Source organism: Pyrus communis, chromosome 7, assembly GCF_963583255.1.
Source record: "Pyrus communis chromosome 7, drPyrComm1.1, whole genome shotgun sequence".
In the NCBI taxonomy this organism is placed as follows: Eukaryota; Viridiplantae; Streptophyta; class Magnoliopsida; order Rosales; family Rosaceae; genus Pyrus; species Pyrus communis.
This window is the reverse complement of record NC_084809.1, coordinates 8629487-8642240: the sequence shown is the minus strand read 5'-3', so window position 1 is coordinate 8642240 and position 12754 is coordinate 8629487. Positions and strand designations below refer to the sequence as shown.

Below are 12754 nucleotides of genomic sequence, written 5' to 3'. Positions count from 1 at the left end.
ATGAAGTCCCTTGATCCTCAGATCAAGACATGAAGTTCCTTAATAAGTACAGTAAGTTTGAAGTGCTGCAGTGCCTTAACTTAACTGTAACAAAGGCCAGAAGAGTTTTAGTCCACACCAAAAGTTCCTTATATCCATACTCAAAATGGTTTAACAGAAGCATTTATTAAGCGGATGAAATTGATTACCTGCGCTCTACTCATGAAAAAAAATTGATAGTTTTTACATGAGTACATGTTTGCATGATGCAGTATTAGTTCGGTTAAGACCTGTTACCAACCATCAATACTTCTCAGTGCAACTTGTGTTTGGGCACCAGCCAAACATTATACATTTACAAGTTTTTGGTGGTGTTATCTATGTGCCTATTGCAGTGTCACAACGTACTAAAATGAGGCATCATCGCGGATTGGGCATTGATGTTGAACACCATTTATCATTCAATATTTAAAACCCTTGACTAGGGATATGTTTACCGCGTGGTTTGCGAACTATCATTTTGATAAGACAATTTTCTAGCCGTTAGGGGGAGAAAATAACATCGTTCCAGAAAAACAATGAGAAAATATCATTCCAGAAGAATGATGAGAAAAGACCGTTTCAGAAGAACGAAGAGAATTTGTCTTATTTTGATTCATGAAACAATCAATGAGAAAAATGAAGTGAGAATGATTAATGATGCAACGAAAGTGATGAAATCACATATACTTGCTGCAAATGTGCCTACAAGAATTGATGTCCCTGTTGAAAAAAAAAATAATGATGCAGTAAATGATTTATTTGTTGCATGCCTGAAGCGTGGCAGACTCTTAGACTCAAAAGGTTCAGTCATTCAAAAGAAGAAGAGTATGACACTACTAAACTATTGCATTCCCGTAGCATAATTGTTACATGTCGGAAGCATGATAGTTGCCGCATGGATACACATCTCAGGAAGGATAATCCGCAGACATGTGAATGTTGATGTCTCATGCATAAAGCATGATAGACGTATAGGTTCCAATGACTCAACTCCCGAAGTGGAGATTAAAATTCAAGCTCTATAACACTCAAGAGGAGATTATGATCTACATTCTCTAAATTATGACTATCCTAGAAAAGATAATGTAATGCCCTTGAAGAGGCAATGAATATCCAAAGAAATAAAAAGCTTTTATACATGCGCATGCACATGAGAATATGGGATCACAGATTGATGATAACCAATGGTAATGTTGGTTTTTACAAGTAGCTACTAAATTCATCAATGAGCTGTGTTGATATTGAGTCCTGTTCTTTTTTCATCAACAAAATTATTGGCCAAAATGAAGAAAGGCAATTCCATTACAATTTTGTAAAAACGTGGAAAAATAGACCTATATACTTGAATACAATACAAATAGCCAAAAGATGTTGAATCTAGAAGGTTACATATGAGCATTTGTAATACCGTGAAATACACTCACATGTTATGACACAAGGCTGTAAAGGAGTTCATATGAATGGAGAATTATATACGAAGGGTTGTACGCCACCCACATCATATCTCCATAAGTAAATCCCTTAAGAATACATGGGAGCAAATTGCTCTGCATAAATTCCAAAGGAAAATGTATCATAAAGTGTAGAAAATCCCTAAATGATTCAAATTGCTTGAAGAAAGCCCTGAAAAGGTAAAACATAAATTATGTACTCAATGTCATTGGATGGTATAAATTGCCTTAGTGAGTACTATCATTATGATATTGTTGCAACATACTAAAATCTCTTGCGAGAGTCGATGACATTAGATTGGGACTCCTGAAAAGTTTAGAAAGATTATAAAGTGTTGAGAGAAATATTATCTTGAACTGCAGATTGAACAATCTACCAACACGAATTTTATCCATGATGTTTACGATATTAAAGAATCATATGGATTGAAGATTATGAGTTGAATACTCAACTGATTTAAACACTAAGAATGATCATTTATCTTTACGAGGGTAAAGATAAATTGATATTTGGTCCAGAAGTACCACATCTTGGTGAAGTATATGCTTTATTGTATTTAGCATAATACATTGAATGAAATAAAGCTTATCTATTGATATCTCAGAGAAATTATAGACATGTACATGCACATGAGTTAAAACAAATAGGATGGAGCCTTCACAAAGATTGCTTATGTGACGCCTCAGTGCTCGGAAGTACCCTAGAAAGGGGAGGCACCGGAGATTGATTATTTGGAGCCTCCATAATTAGTAAAACTCTAGATGACGAAGGCAATATGTGCCATTAGAATAAAGCCTCGAACCTCTGATTGTCACTTTGAGTCTGACTTTCGAATTCCAGCAGCTGGTCATGCTTTCTTTTCATGCTTGTTAAGTAATTATTTGTAAGCATGTGTAACACTTTATTCTCGTGCTTGAGCCCTCTGATCTCTTGTTTAAGACTTGCCACCTCAGCTATCAATGATTCAACTTGGCGAGTTCGAGCAAGTAGGCGTTGTCCCATATTGGAAACAAAGGTAACACACTGAACGCTAAGAGCCAAGGAGTCTTGAACGGCCGACTTATCAGATCATTTTGAAAGGATTCTGTTATCCTTTTGAGTGAGAAGATTCCTAGCTACCACTGTAGCGTTTTTGTTATTCTTCTTCACAGAGTCCTCAACCGTAAGAGGACCATTAGAAGATAAGAATGACAAGTGCCATATATTATCCTAACGCTGCTCGTCTGTGTCACTCTTAAGACTCTAATCTAAGCAAATGTTAGATGGGCAAGCTATTTTTAGAAATGATGAAGGAAAAATGAGGTCAGATAAAATCTCAAAAATGCAAGAAGGGGAAAATTCTACATGCAACAGTTTTCCGAACATACATTTTGAGCACAATTGATGCCTCTATAAAAAGAAGAGGCAACAGAGCCACTTGTTCGGAGATCGAAAAGGCACCGCTCTCCGAATTTCAAAAGCCGGATTTCCTGGATCAAATAGACGCAATCTCAGCTTTTCAGATATCACGTGCAACTTTGTCAAAGATTTCTGACAAAGTTGAAAACGCATAAATCTTATTGTTCTAATTACACCACAGTTGCTGACAAGAGTAAAGGCACAACACCACTACTTGCTATTGGGAAATCTCTAGATATGTTGACCTCCGTTCTCTATAACAAGGCAGACCTGTAAGAATACCTAACTTTTCCTCATCTCTGAGAATGCATCTTCAACAAAGCATCTCGAAATACTCATTTTTCTTCCTCTTCGAGAATACCTCTTCAAACACATCACACCATAGCAAGAGTATCTCATATCATCAAGGACGAGAGCAAGAGTATCTCATATTATACAATCTCCATGTCCTTTCCTTTGTCCTTGTTCTCACATACAGGATAAGGAGAAAGAGAGCAATCAGTCACCACATGGAATCAAGCTCCCAATCTGGAACTAATTGCCCGAAACCATTACCTAGTTGCTGACCTTGCATTGCTCTAGAGTACTCATTTTCAACTGTTGATATGATGTTGGTTATTTACACTGAAGTTGCCAAGCATGATAAGTTGCTGAGAAGTGATGTTCTGAAGGATAATTCAAATGTAAAGGTTACATTCCACTCCTGCATTAGGGGACAAATACTGCAAGAGAAGATGTCACACCTGCATAGGAAAAATACCACTTCTGCAAGGGGAACAGATAATGCAAGTCAATATGATACATTGAAGCATGTGGAGACAAGCACAACAAAACACATGTCGATTCATCCTCAACAGAGCCGAAGATCACTTGTTACGTAGAGCTGCTCATGGTCCCATTTCATTTTAGAATAAGTCCCAATACCCTTAAAGAAATCACAAGTCCGATTCAAGATTAAGCGTCCGCCACACTTGAATCGAATTTAGCTCCAAATAAATGAAGTAAATTCAGACATTTGGAAGAAGTCTAACAGAAGACCCTCCATCCTAGTTCAAGAACAAGCATGTGGAAAGTTAACAAACACAACATATATGGTACTACTCATCAGGGGAAGCATCCAAAAACAGATCAAGATTTTAATGAGTAAATCGAAGACTTGTGGCCATCCAAGGGGGAGTTTTGTAGAATAGTGGACGTCCACTCAAAGAATAAAATAATGGGCCCTTCCACTTTTTGCTGAAGCTTGCCTCATACGACTCATATTTTCTATAAAATACAAACTCCAGTCACACTGACTGTAGAGAAACCTCGTAAATTTTGTGACTGTAGAGGAAACTCGCTTAACTTCAGAGTTCTGATGGAACCCGAAGCCAGTGAGCTCCCAAAAGGTCTCGTACTAGGTAAAGATGAGAATATACATATAAGGCTTACATGATCCTCACCCCTGGGCGATGTAGGATCTTACAATCTATCCCCCTTATGGCCCAACGTCCTCGTCGGCACACTTTCAGCCAGGGATTGGCTCTGATACCAAATTGTCACATCCTGGACTCGACTCTACTGTAGCACGATATTGTCCGTTTTGGGCCCCGACCACGCCCTCACGATTTTGTTTCTGAGAACTCACACGAGAACTTCCCAGTGGGTTACCCATCATGAGATTGCTCTTGCACGAACTCGCTTAACTTTGGAGTTCCAATGGAACCCAAGCCATGAGCTCCCAAAAGACCTCGTGCTAGGTAGAGATGAGAATATACATATAAGGCTTATAGGATCCACTCCCTTGGGCAATATGAGATGTAACATCTATTATGCTTTAATAACTATTTTGTCTCTTTATCTCAACATAGAATTAGAGCCAAGTTACGGACCTGTGCAAGCCAAAGGCTTGTCACCAAAAAGTGTGGGCTTGGAAACAAGTCTAAACTCTTAATATAGAGCTAGCCTTTAAGTTCTTAACAAGCACCTCTTGGAAGGATTGAAAACAAGTGTGGACTCCATTAGAGCCAACCTCCGAGTTTCAATTGTTGATGTGTGGATCTCCACATGTGAACCACTAAAAGGGGTTCCACATGAAGGGGCGTCAGGATGCAGAATCTTAATTGATTTCAGTGGGTTTATAACCGTGTATCCAAGTGACATTTCCGGTTCTTAACTCGGACAACAAAAAGGAAATTAGTGTTCTTGCTCAAACGGTTGCACATGAGTTCAGAGGATTTTATGTATTTTGGTTATGCAATGGTGGAAGTATATTTGATATTCAGTTAGGCTATCATATGAGAATTTGTGATAAAGGTGGGAGCACCAGGTCTATGTTGATTTAGGTACTATGGAACACACGATATAGTTGTAAAATACAAGCTCCAAATGCTAGGAAGATTTTCTTATTGCAGAGTCTTTTATGCAACCGTAATCTGATACTCCACTGTCCAATTGCAAGGACTACTTCCCAAAAAGATTTTAGATTTCAAATTTTGATATAACTAGCAAGAAAATGTGTTTCTTCTTATGAGTAGTGTGTAGACATCCTTACAAAAGGACTCAACTCTCCACGCTTTCGTAATCATTGTTGCAATCTCATGCTTGGACCTTCCAATCATGAGTTTGAGGGCATGTTAGGGAATAGAGTGCATGGATGGTGTGGATTGATACACTTATCACTTGATAAGCATAAGACTTAGTATTGTTAGAATCTATTAAGTTATTAAGTTGTAGAGATTAGCTGTACAAATCACCTTTATATTGGTAAATCATTGTTGTATCTTTTCAATCAAGAAATATAGAATTCTCTTCTTCTCTCTGTGCTCTCTTTCTAAAACCTTTAATTATGTTTCAATGGTTGTTGTGTTTCTTTATCTTAACAAACCGTGCTACAAAGCTTAAGAAATTGGTTATACCTTGAAGCCGAAAAATATTCGAACCCAATATATATCTCCTATACACGAAAGTCTTTTGTGTGTTTGGTCAATTGTACACAAAAGTCAAGCAAAATTTTGCATTGCAGTCGATATTAAATGGAGAGGATTACAAGAAAAGAAGTTGAAGGAGGTAAATGAATGGGAGAGAATTGTTAAAGAGACTTTCTTAAGGTGAGAATATTTATGTACTCTATATTACATTACCTTTTAATGTTAGTTTTTGTGCAAACATTATAAAACATGTGTTAAAAACATAAGGCGGTATAGAGAGTTCCTTTTTTTTAGACTCTTTAGCATTTCTCGTAAATGGTAACTTGTAGAATAAAACCAATTGTAGTGTGAAATAGAAGATTAGTTAGCTAGCTGTAGAGACAGAAATAGCAACTTTTAAAGATTCCATTTTGACTACAAAAAGAAGCAGAGTTAGAAAAGTTGATAAACCTAGTAGTGAAAAGTTGATAAATCTAGTGGTGATATCTGCATCATATGATCACCATTTAGCATAACATTGAAGCTTATCTTTGTCGCTTTCAAAAGCAGAAGAGGAGTTAAGGATAATTCGTGCCCCTTAATCAACACTTTGATGATTAATTTCATCATTCGTAATCAATCACCTTTGGGAAAAATGAAAACATGCGTTTTGCCAAAATCGAATAGTCCGAATCACACTAATTAAAATTGATTTCTGATCAAAACTGAAAATATATTTTTGATGGAAATTGATCGTTTTCATTGATAAAAACAACTTACAACATGAAGGTATCAACAGTCACGAAACTACAACAATCATCCGATAATAAATTTGATATAAAAATTAAATGACTCTCAATTACGTGCAATAATTATCACAACTACAACCATAACGAGTTAGACAATGAGCAATTCTGTTAGTTTCACAATGAATATGAGTAGAATAACCAAAATTATGTTCTAACATAATAATCGGAGTACTTTCTTTTGTGCAAAAAAACACTATGTATCTTTGTGTTCATTAGTTTCACGTTTTTGTTAAATTAAGGCGCATATAGCAACGGAAAACATATATACCCTTCATAATCAAATGGTGAATTCATAATCTAAATGATTCGGCCTATAATTTTATGGGTGTCAATACAGCGGAATGTCTAGATTTCTAGCTCCAATCAACTACCATGCATGCATGCAACTTTCAACAAATTCTAGGGTTAAATTCTTCTTTTTCTTGCACACTGAATTCTTAGGGATTGTAGTATGGGACACGGCAGCACAAAGATGCACAGATGGGTCCAAAAGTAGGCACCGTCATTTTTTGACATGATGTATAAAATAATATATTATATTGATTGGAGAAATTAAGAGGTGGCCTGTGCTTCTTTTTAATTCACAACCTTGACTTTCTTGGCTTTGCTTTGCCATACTGTAACTGTGGCTCGTTGTCCGAAAATCATAAAGTTTAAGCAAGAAGATATGCATGTCCTAGGTTTTTTTTTCTCACATATGGGTTAAACTATATATATGCATCAATTATATGGAACAACAACTCCTTTCCGTTGGAAACTTTTTGCAATCGTGAGTTTAGTCTTTTAATTAATAAGAATTAGGTTTTTCAACAATGCATTGACATAATTGAGTTAGGCCGTTTGTTGATGTATTCGAAATCTATATTGCATCGATATATATGTATTATCAATGTGAATATCATTCACATGCATGTGACGACTATTTTTAATGCTTGGTTATCTTCTATATATAAAGGGAGAAGGTAAAAAGGGTGAAACTTTCATAATACCCAAATTGCTCCTCTTAAATAAAAATAAAATAAAATAAAGATTCACTAAAAAAACCATGTAGCATTGTTAGTAATTTCATATTTTTCCATATGTTGAGTTACATATATTTTTGTAAACAAAGAAACTGATACCAAATGATATGTCCAATGATGCTGAACATCACTTAATTGGTCTAATATAACTAATTAATCGGTGCTTAAAGGTATACTACATTATATACCTACCTAAGTACTACATAGTTGCACTATTACATCATGTTCTTGACTTTCGTTGCTTCAGTCAGTTCAATATACAATGGTCTATCAAGGCACTTAATTTCCATCTTATACTTGTTCTGTAAACAATTCTCATCGATCACATGTATATCTGCTTCAATTCTTAAATAATTGTTTGATTTGACTAAAAATTTCAAGACAATATAATAAATTGAAACCTTAATTAATTATATGGGGATATATCAGTCATTGCTTAATCGGAGGTTGATTTTATAAAATAACATATTAGTAATTTGCAAAGAGCAAGGAAATGGTCCGAGACAAATATTCCCCAGCATTTTCTAAAAGTAGAGCCTTGTTTTTTACTTATTTATAAGTTAAGTAGCAGAATATTTCAATATGAATACATGACCAAACACTCCATCAAAAAGAAAAAATAGAATAGAAACATATATATGACCAAAACAAAGCAATTATAAACGAAAAGTAGTTGTAACAGGCCCCTTATAAGTCATCGGTCGTAGACTGATCAACATTTTTATGGTTGCTGCTAGCTGCTGCCTGCGTTCATATTAATTCTAGGTAGCTTGCCATACTACTACCCATTCGTATATTAGCTCATTCCTCACAAAGCTTGTACTACATGTGAAGAGATCTGAAGAGCTCCGAGGAGGATCCTCAAGCATTATTCCGAATATATGCATACGAATACGATTACGATGTCGAAGAAAGAAATTATGAAAGGTAGTTCTCATAGAATTGGAGTGAGGAAATACCACAAATCTGAGCTTCCACGCTTGCGGTGGACATCTCACCTGCATGAACTCTTTGTTGAAGCCGTTCAAAGCCTTGGCGGAAAATACAGTAAGTGCAATTCATATACATAATTGGTCGCTTGAGTTGGCTTAGATTATATATATAAATATGTATTCTGTATATATAATCTAAGCTATCTTGAATTCATAGAAATTCAATATTTAAGTATGTCTTGATTTCGGCAGAGGCCACTCCCAAGCGGATTTTGCAGATGATGAGTGTGAAGGGACTGGAAATTTCTCATGTCAAAAGCCATCTGCAGGTATAAATTTTCATATTACTACATGAAAAGAAATTGTATAAAATTAATTCGATACTTGTAAGGCCGATCAAAACCCTACAATTAACTTACCATTATTGACAGATCCAAAAAGAGAAGGAAAAAAAAAACCCAATGGATGGCTAGCAAAACAGAATCAGATATATGCAGTACTTTTAACCTAAGTTAGTGTGATTAGGGTTTTGTTCTAATATAAATCATTCCTTCGCTCCATTAATGATGAGATTATCTCTATTGAATTGAAAAGGATCATCAAGTTAATTTTTATAATTCTATATATGGTAAGGAATTAAAAATTTCATCAGTTGGAAATTGGAATACGATATATAAAATATATCATTCTTAGGTTAATTTTAAAAAGGATCAAGAAGTGAAATTTGTAAGAGAAAAAGGGAGATTCTGGAAAATTGAAACCGAAGAAATTAAGGGGTGGAGGTATTGTGGTTTGGAAGAAGATGGAGGATCATGAATATTATGGAGAAATGGAAGGATGATGGATGAGAGTATTTTTCGGCTAATTTTAACCTACACTTTGGTTACCTCCTGTGTACTCCTTTCTCGTTTTCTTTAATTTCTACCTTAGAACTTTGTCTTGTTCCCAAAAACAGTAGACATAACAAGAAATAGCTAGCTGCATAAGGCTCACAGGGATGATTCTATCTTTATCTAGCTAGCTGCATATCTCCTTCGTATATTGGCTTATAAGGCCGTTGCCATTATTGAAAAAGTAGAAATGTGGGCAGTGTCCTAATTCGTATATTATTAATTGCCCTATGTCTAGGTTTCAATCTATTATTAAAAGAGTACGTGTATACACACATTCGATGGTAGCTTTGTTCTTTTCCATTTAGACTTTCTTTGATTCTGTTAATTTTAGATTAGTAATATTATGTTATTAGACTGTCAAACATATTATGTTGTCAAATTGCCTTAGATAATGAATTAAGTAAAATCACGTTTAAATGTTGTTCGGCCTTAACAACATAACTATATATCTAGCAACATGTCAAAGAAAACTAATATAGAGCTCAGGGAGGCCCTAGAGAGGTATTTAAATAGTTCTGATGCAACAAACGGGTTAAGTAGTCGTATAGGAAACAGTTCGGAAGATTAGTTGAGCCGCAAAAATTAAGGCCTAAAAGCTGATAGTTCTTTTTCTTTTACGATCATTACCATAATTATAATGATTAATAAAATATATTCTGGCACAAAAGAAAAAAACTTAGGCATACTTCCACTTCTGCTGTTAGTATACATATAATATATAGTTTCCGCTGGTGCTAACTCAGATTGATTACTTTTTATCGAAAAATAACTCAGGTTAATTAATTAGCTGATGATGATTTAACCAGTCCTTCAAATGCAATTGACTTCGTCATAAACTATATAAGACAGATTAATTATATATGTTCCTAATTACCTTATCCTCTCTCTGTCTCTCTGTCTCTCTGTCTCTCTCTCTCTCTATGTATATATAGGAGAATGACCAAATCGTCTCAAGCTAGCTAGTTAAATAAAAAAGGGGTCATATTGGTATTAGATTATGGCTAGGTTAAGCAGATTAAGAGAGAGTGAAATAAAACACAAGGGGCAGTTGACTAGTCTCGACTAAAATTGTTGGAAGAGGTCTTGAGATTTGATGGGTTGTTGGTCAGTAAAACAAATTAAAACACAAGAGGCTTAGTAAGGAATGGAACCAAACTGCAAATGCTTGAAGCCACTCCTGATCAAATGCTTGAATAAAGAAGTGAATCATATGATTAATATGACCATCAAGGAGTTTCTTGTACACCTCTCTTTTCTGGCAGTGCCAAACCCCTTCTTCCATTGTTTATTTCGATTAATTTCAGATTTTTTTTTTTAGTTTAGAATATAACAACAATAACAACCAAATCTTAACTCACTAAATGTGGTCAGCTGTATGAATCCTAACACACCACTGCGCTCAATTTTACGTCATGTCTTCCGTTAGCTTCAAGTACTCTGTATCATTTATTAAAGTCTCTTTCCAAGTCTTCATAGGTCTTCCTCTACATTTTTTGCTTTGAGCTTCCATCTCATAGTCGCATCTCCTAACCAGAGTATCTGTAGGTCTTCGGGTCACGTGTCCAAATCACCTTAATCAATTTTCTCTCATTTTATCATCAATTGTGGTCACTCCTACTTTACTTCGGATATCCTCATTCTTAATCCTATCTTTTCTCGTGTGCCCACACATCCAACAAAACATTTTTATCTTCCCCACACTTATTTTTTGCACATATTGATTTTTTGACCGCCCAACATTCTGAGCCATAAAGTATTGCTGATCTTATTGTCATTCTATAAAACTTTTCCTTGAACTTCAGTGACATAGACGGTCACACAACTCAATTATTAAAAAACCAAAGATATTGCTTATTACAACATGGACGTTTTGTTACACCACAAGAGTAATAAGATATTATAAGTGGACGTTATGAAATTACCAAAAACATGATTTGAAAACATTAATTTTGATGGATCTAATACATATATACTATTTTTTTTTTTTAAATATGTATATACTAGTCAGTAGTAGATCGATTCTTCTACGTGCATGTAAGTACTGCGTACTGAATTGGTAGATTCTGGGGGTTTTATTGATAGATGTACAGGAGCTTCAAGGATAACAACATCCATGTTTTTTCTGAAGATCACAGCAGTAGTGTCTTCTCCGCTTTCCCAAGTCAAACTCATCAAAGGTATATACACAAAATATTTCCCAACTATACGATTTCATGTAACTAAGCATATAATCTCCATGCATTATCTAGCTTTGTATTTCAAGTTAATCAAACATTGGAAAACCTTTTTTCTTTTGGTCTGTTTTTTATCTTCTGCAGGTCATCAGAGAATTATGTAAGATACGATGAGCTAAAAGACATGGAACATGTACTGCATTCTGAATCTGACGAGGAAGCTGCTGGCAAGCAACATGCTATACACCAGGTACTTCATGTGTTTGTGTGTGTGTGAGAGAGAGAGAGAGAGAGAGAGAGAGAGAGAGAGAGAGAGAGCTTTTCTGGGTTCAATGTTAAATTTTAACACTTGTTTTTTCACAAGTTTAATTGGTTTTCACATTGTCTTTACAGAATACTCATACATCAGAACTCAGCAGATTGTCTATGGATGATCGAACTTGTCAACTGTACGGACTTTGTGAGCTCTCATTGTCGTTTGATCCGGTGACGAACCGAAACCAAAGAGAGAGACAATTTCGGCCTTCAGCTGATGAGCACTCTAGTTCGGAATCAACCTCAACTGGCAATTTCAGTAACATTCAAGTTGCAGGCAATCACATAAACTTAGACTTAACCATTTGAACACTGTTTCTTCCGCTATAGCTAGAAATATCTATAAATCCTTGCTTTATCAATAAGAATTGGTCTACTGTAAAAAAAAACACGATCAATTAGTACTACGACGAACATTATAGATGTTCAATTTTGCCGTCAATCTTGCAAATGCGTTATCGGCCTTTTCAATTTTGCCATCAATCTTGCAAATGCGTTATCAGCCTTTTCGATTTACAGACAGTGAAGCATAAACATAAGCTGGAAGAAACATTATTTATACAAATCTTACGATGTTGTAAAGTCGACGATACGTGTGTAGTAGAATAAAGTAAATAAAACACAATATTTACGAGGTTCGGCAAGTGTGCCTATGTCCTCGGGGCAGTAGTAGTACTTTATTTCATTATCTGAAATAATAGAAGTGCAAAATAACTCTCACTATTTTCTCTTTTCTCTCTAACCTGGCTCACTGATAATTTCTTCCGCATCTCTCTTCTTTCCTCTTCTCTTTCTTTCCTCCATAACTCATTTTTCTTTCCTCTATATGTTTTTCTCTCATCTCTTTCTT

General features: G+C 35.3%; 1 protein-coding gene across 1 annotated transcript; it reads left to right on the top strand.

Moving 5' to 3' along the window:
• The first annotated feature begins 8279 nt into the window (after nucleotides 1–8279).
• Nucleotides 8280–12302, top strand: LOC137738759 (protein PHR1-LIKE 3-like). Its single transcript, XM_068478234.1, has 5 exons — nucleotides 8280–8637; nucleotides 8775–8851; nucleotides 11498–11592; nucleotides 11734–11839; nucleotides 11983–12302. The coding sequence occupies exons 1-5, from the start codon at nucleotides 8472–8474 to the stop codon at nucleotides 12211–12213; spliced, it is 675 nt and encodes a 224-aa protein (XP_068334335.1). The 5' UTR covers nucleotides 8280–8471; the 3' UTR covers nucleotides 12214–12302.
• The last annotated feature ends 452 nt before the right edge of the window (nucleotides 12303–12754 follow it).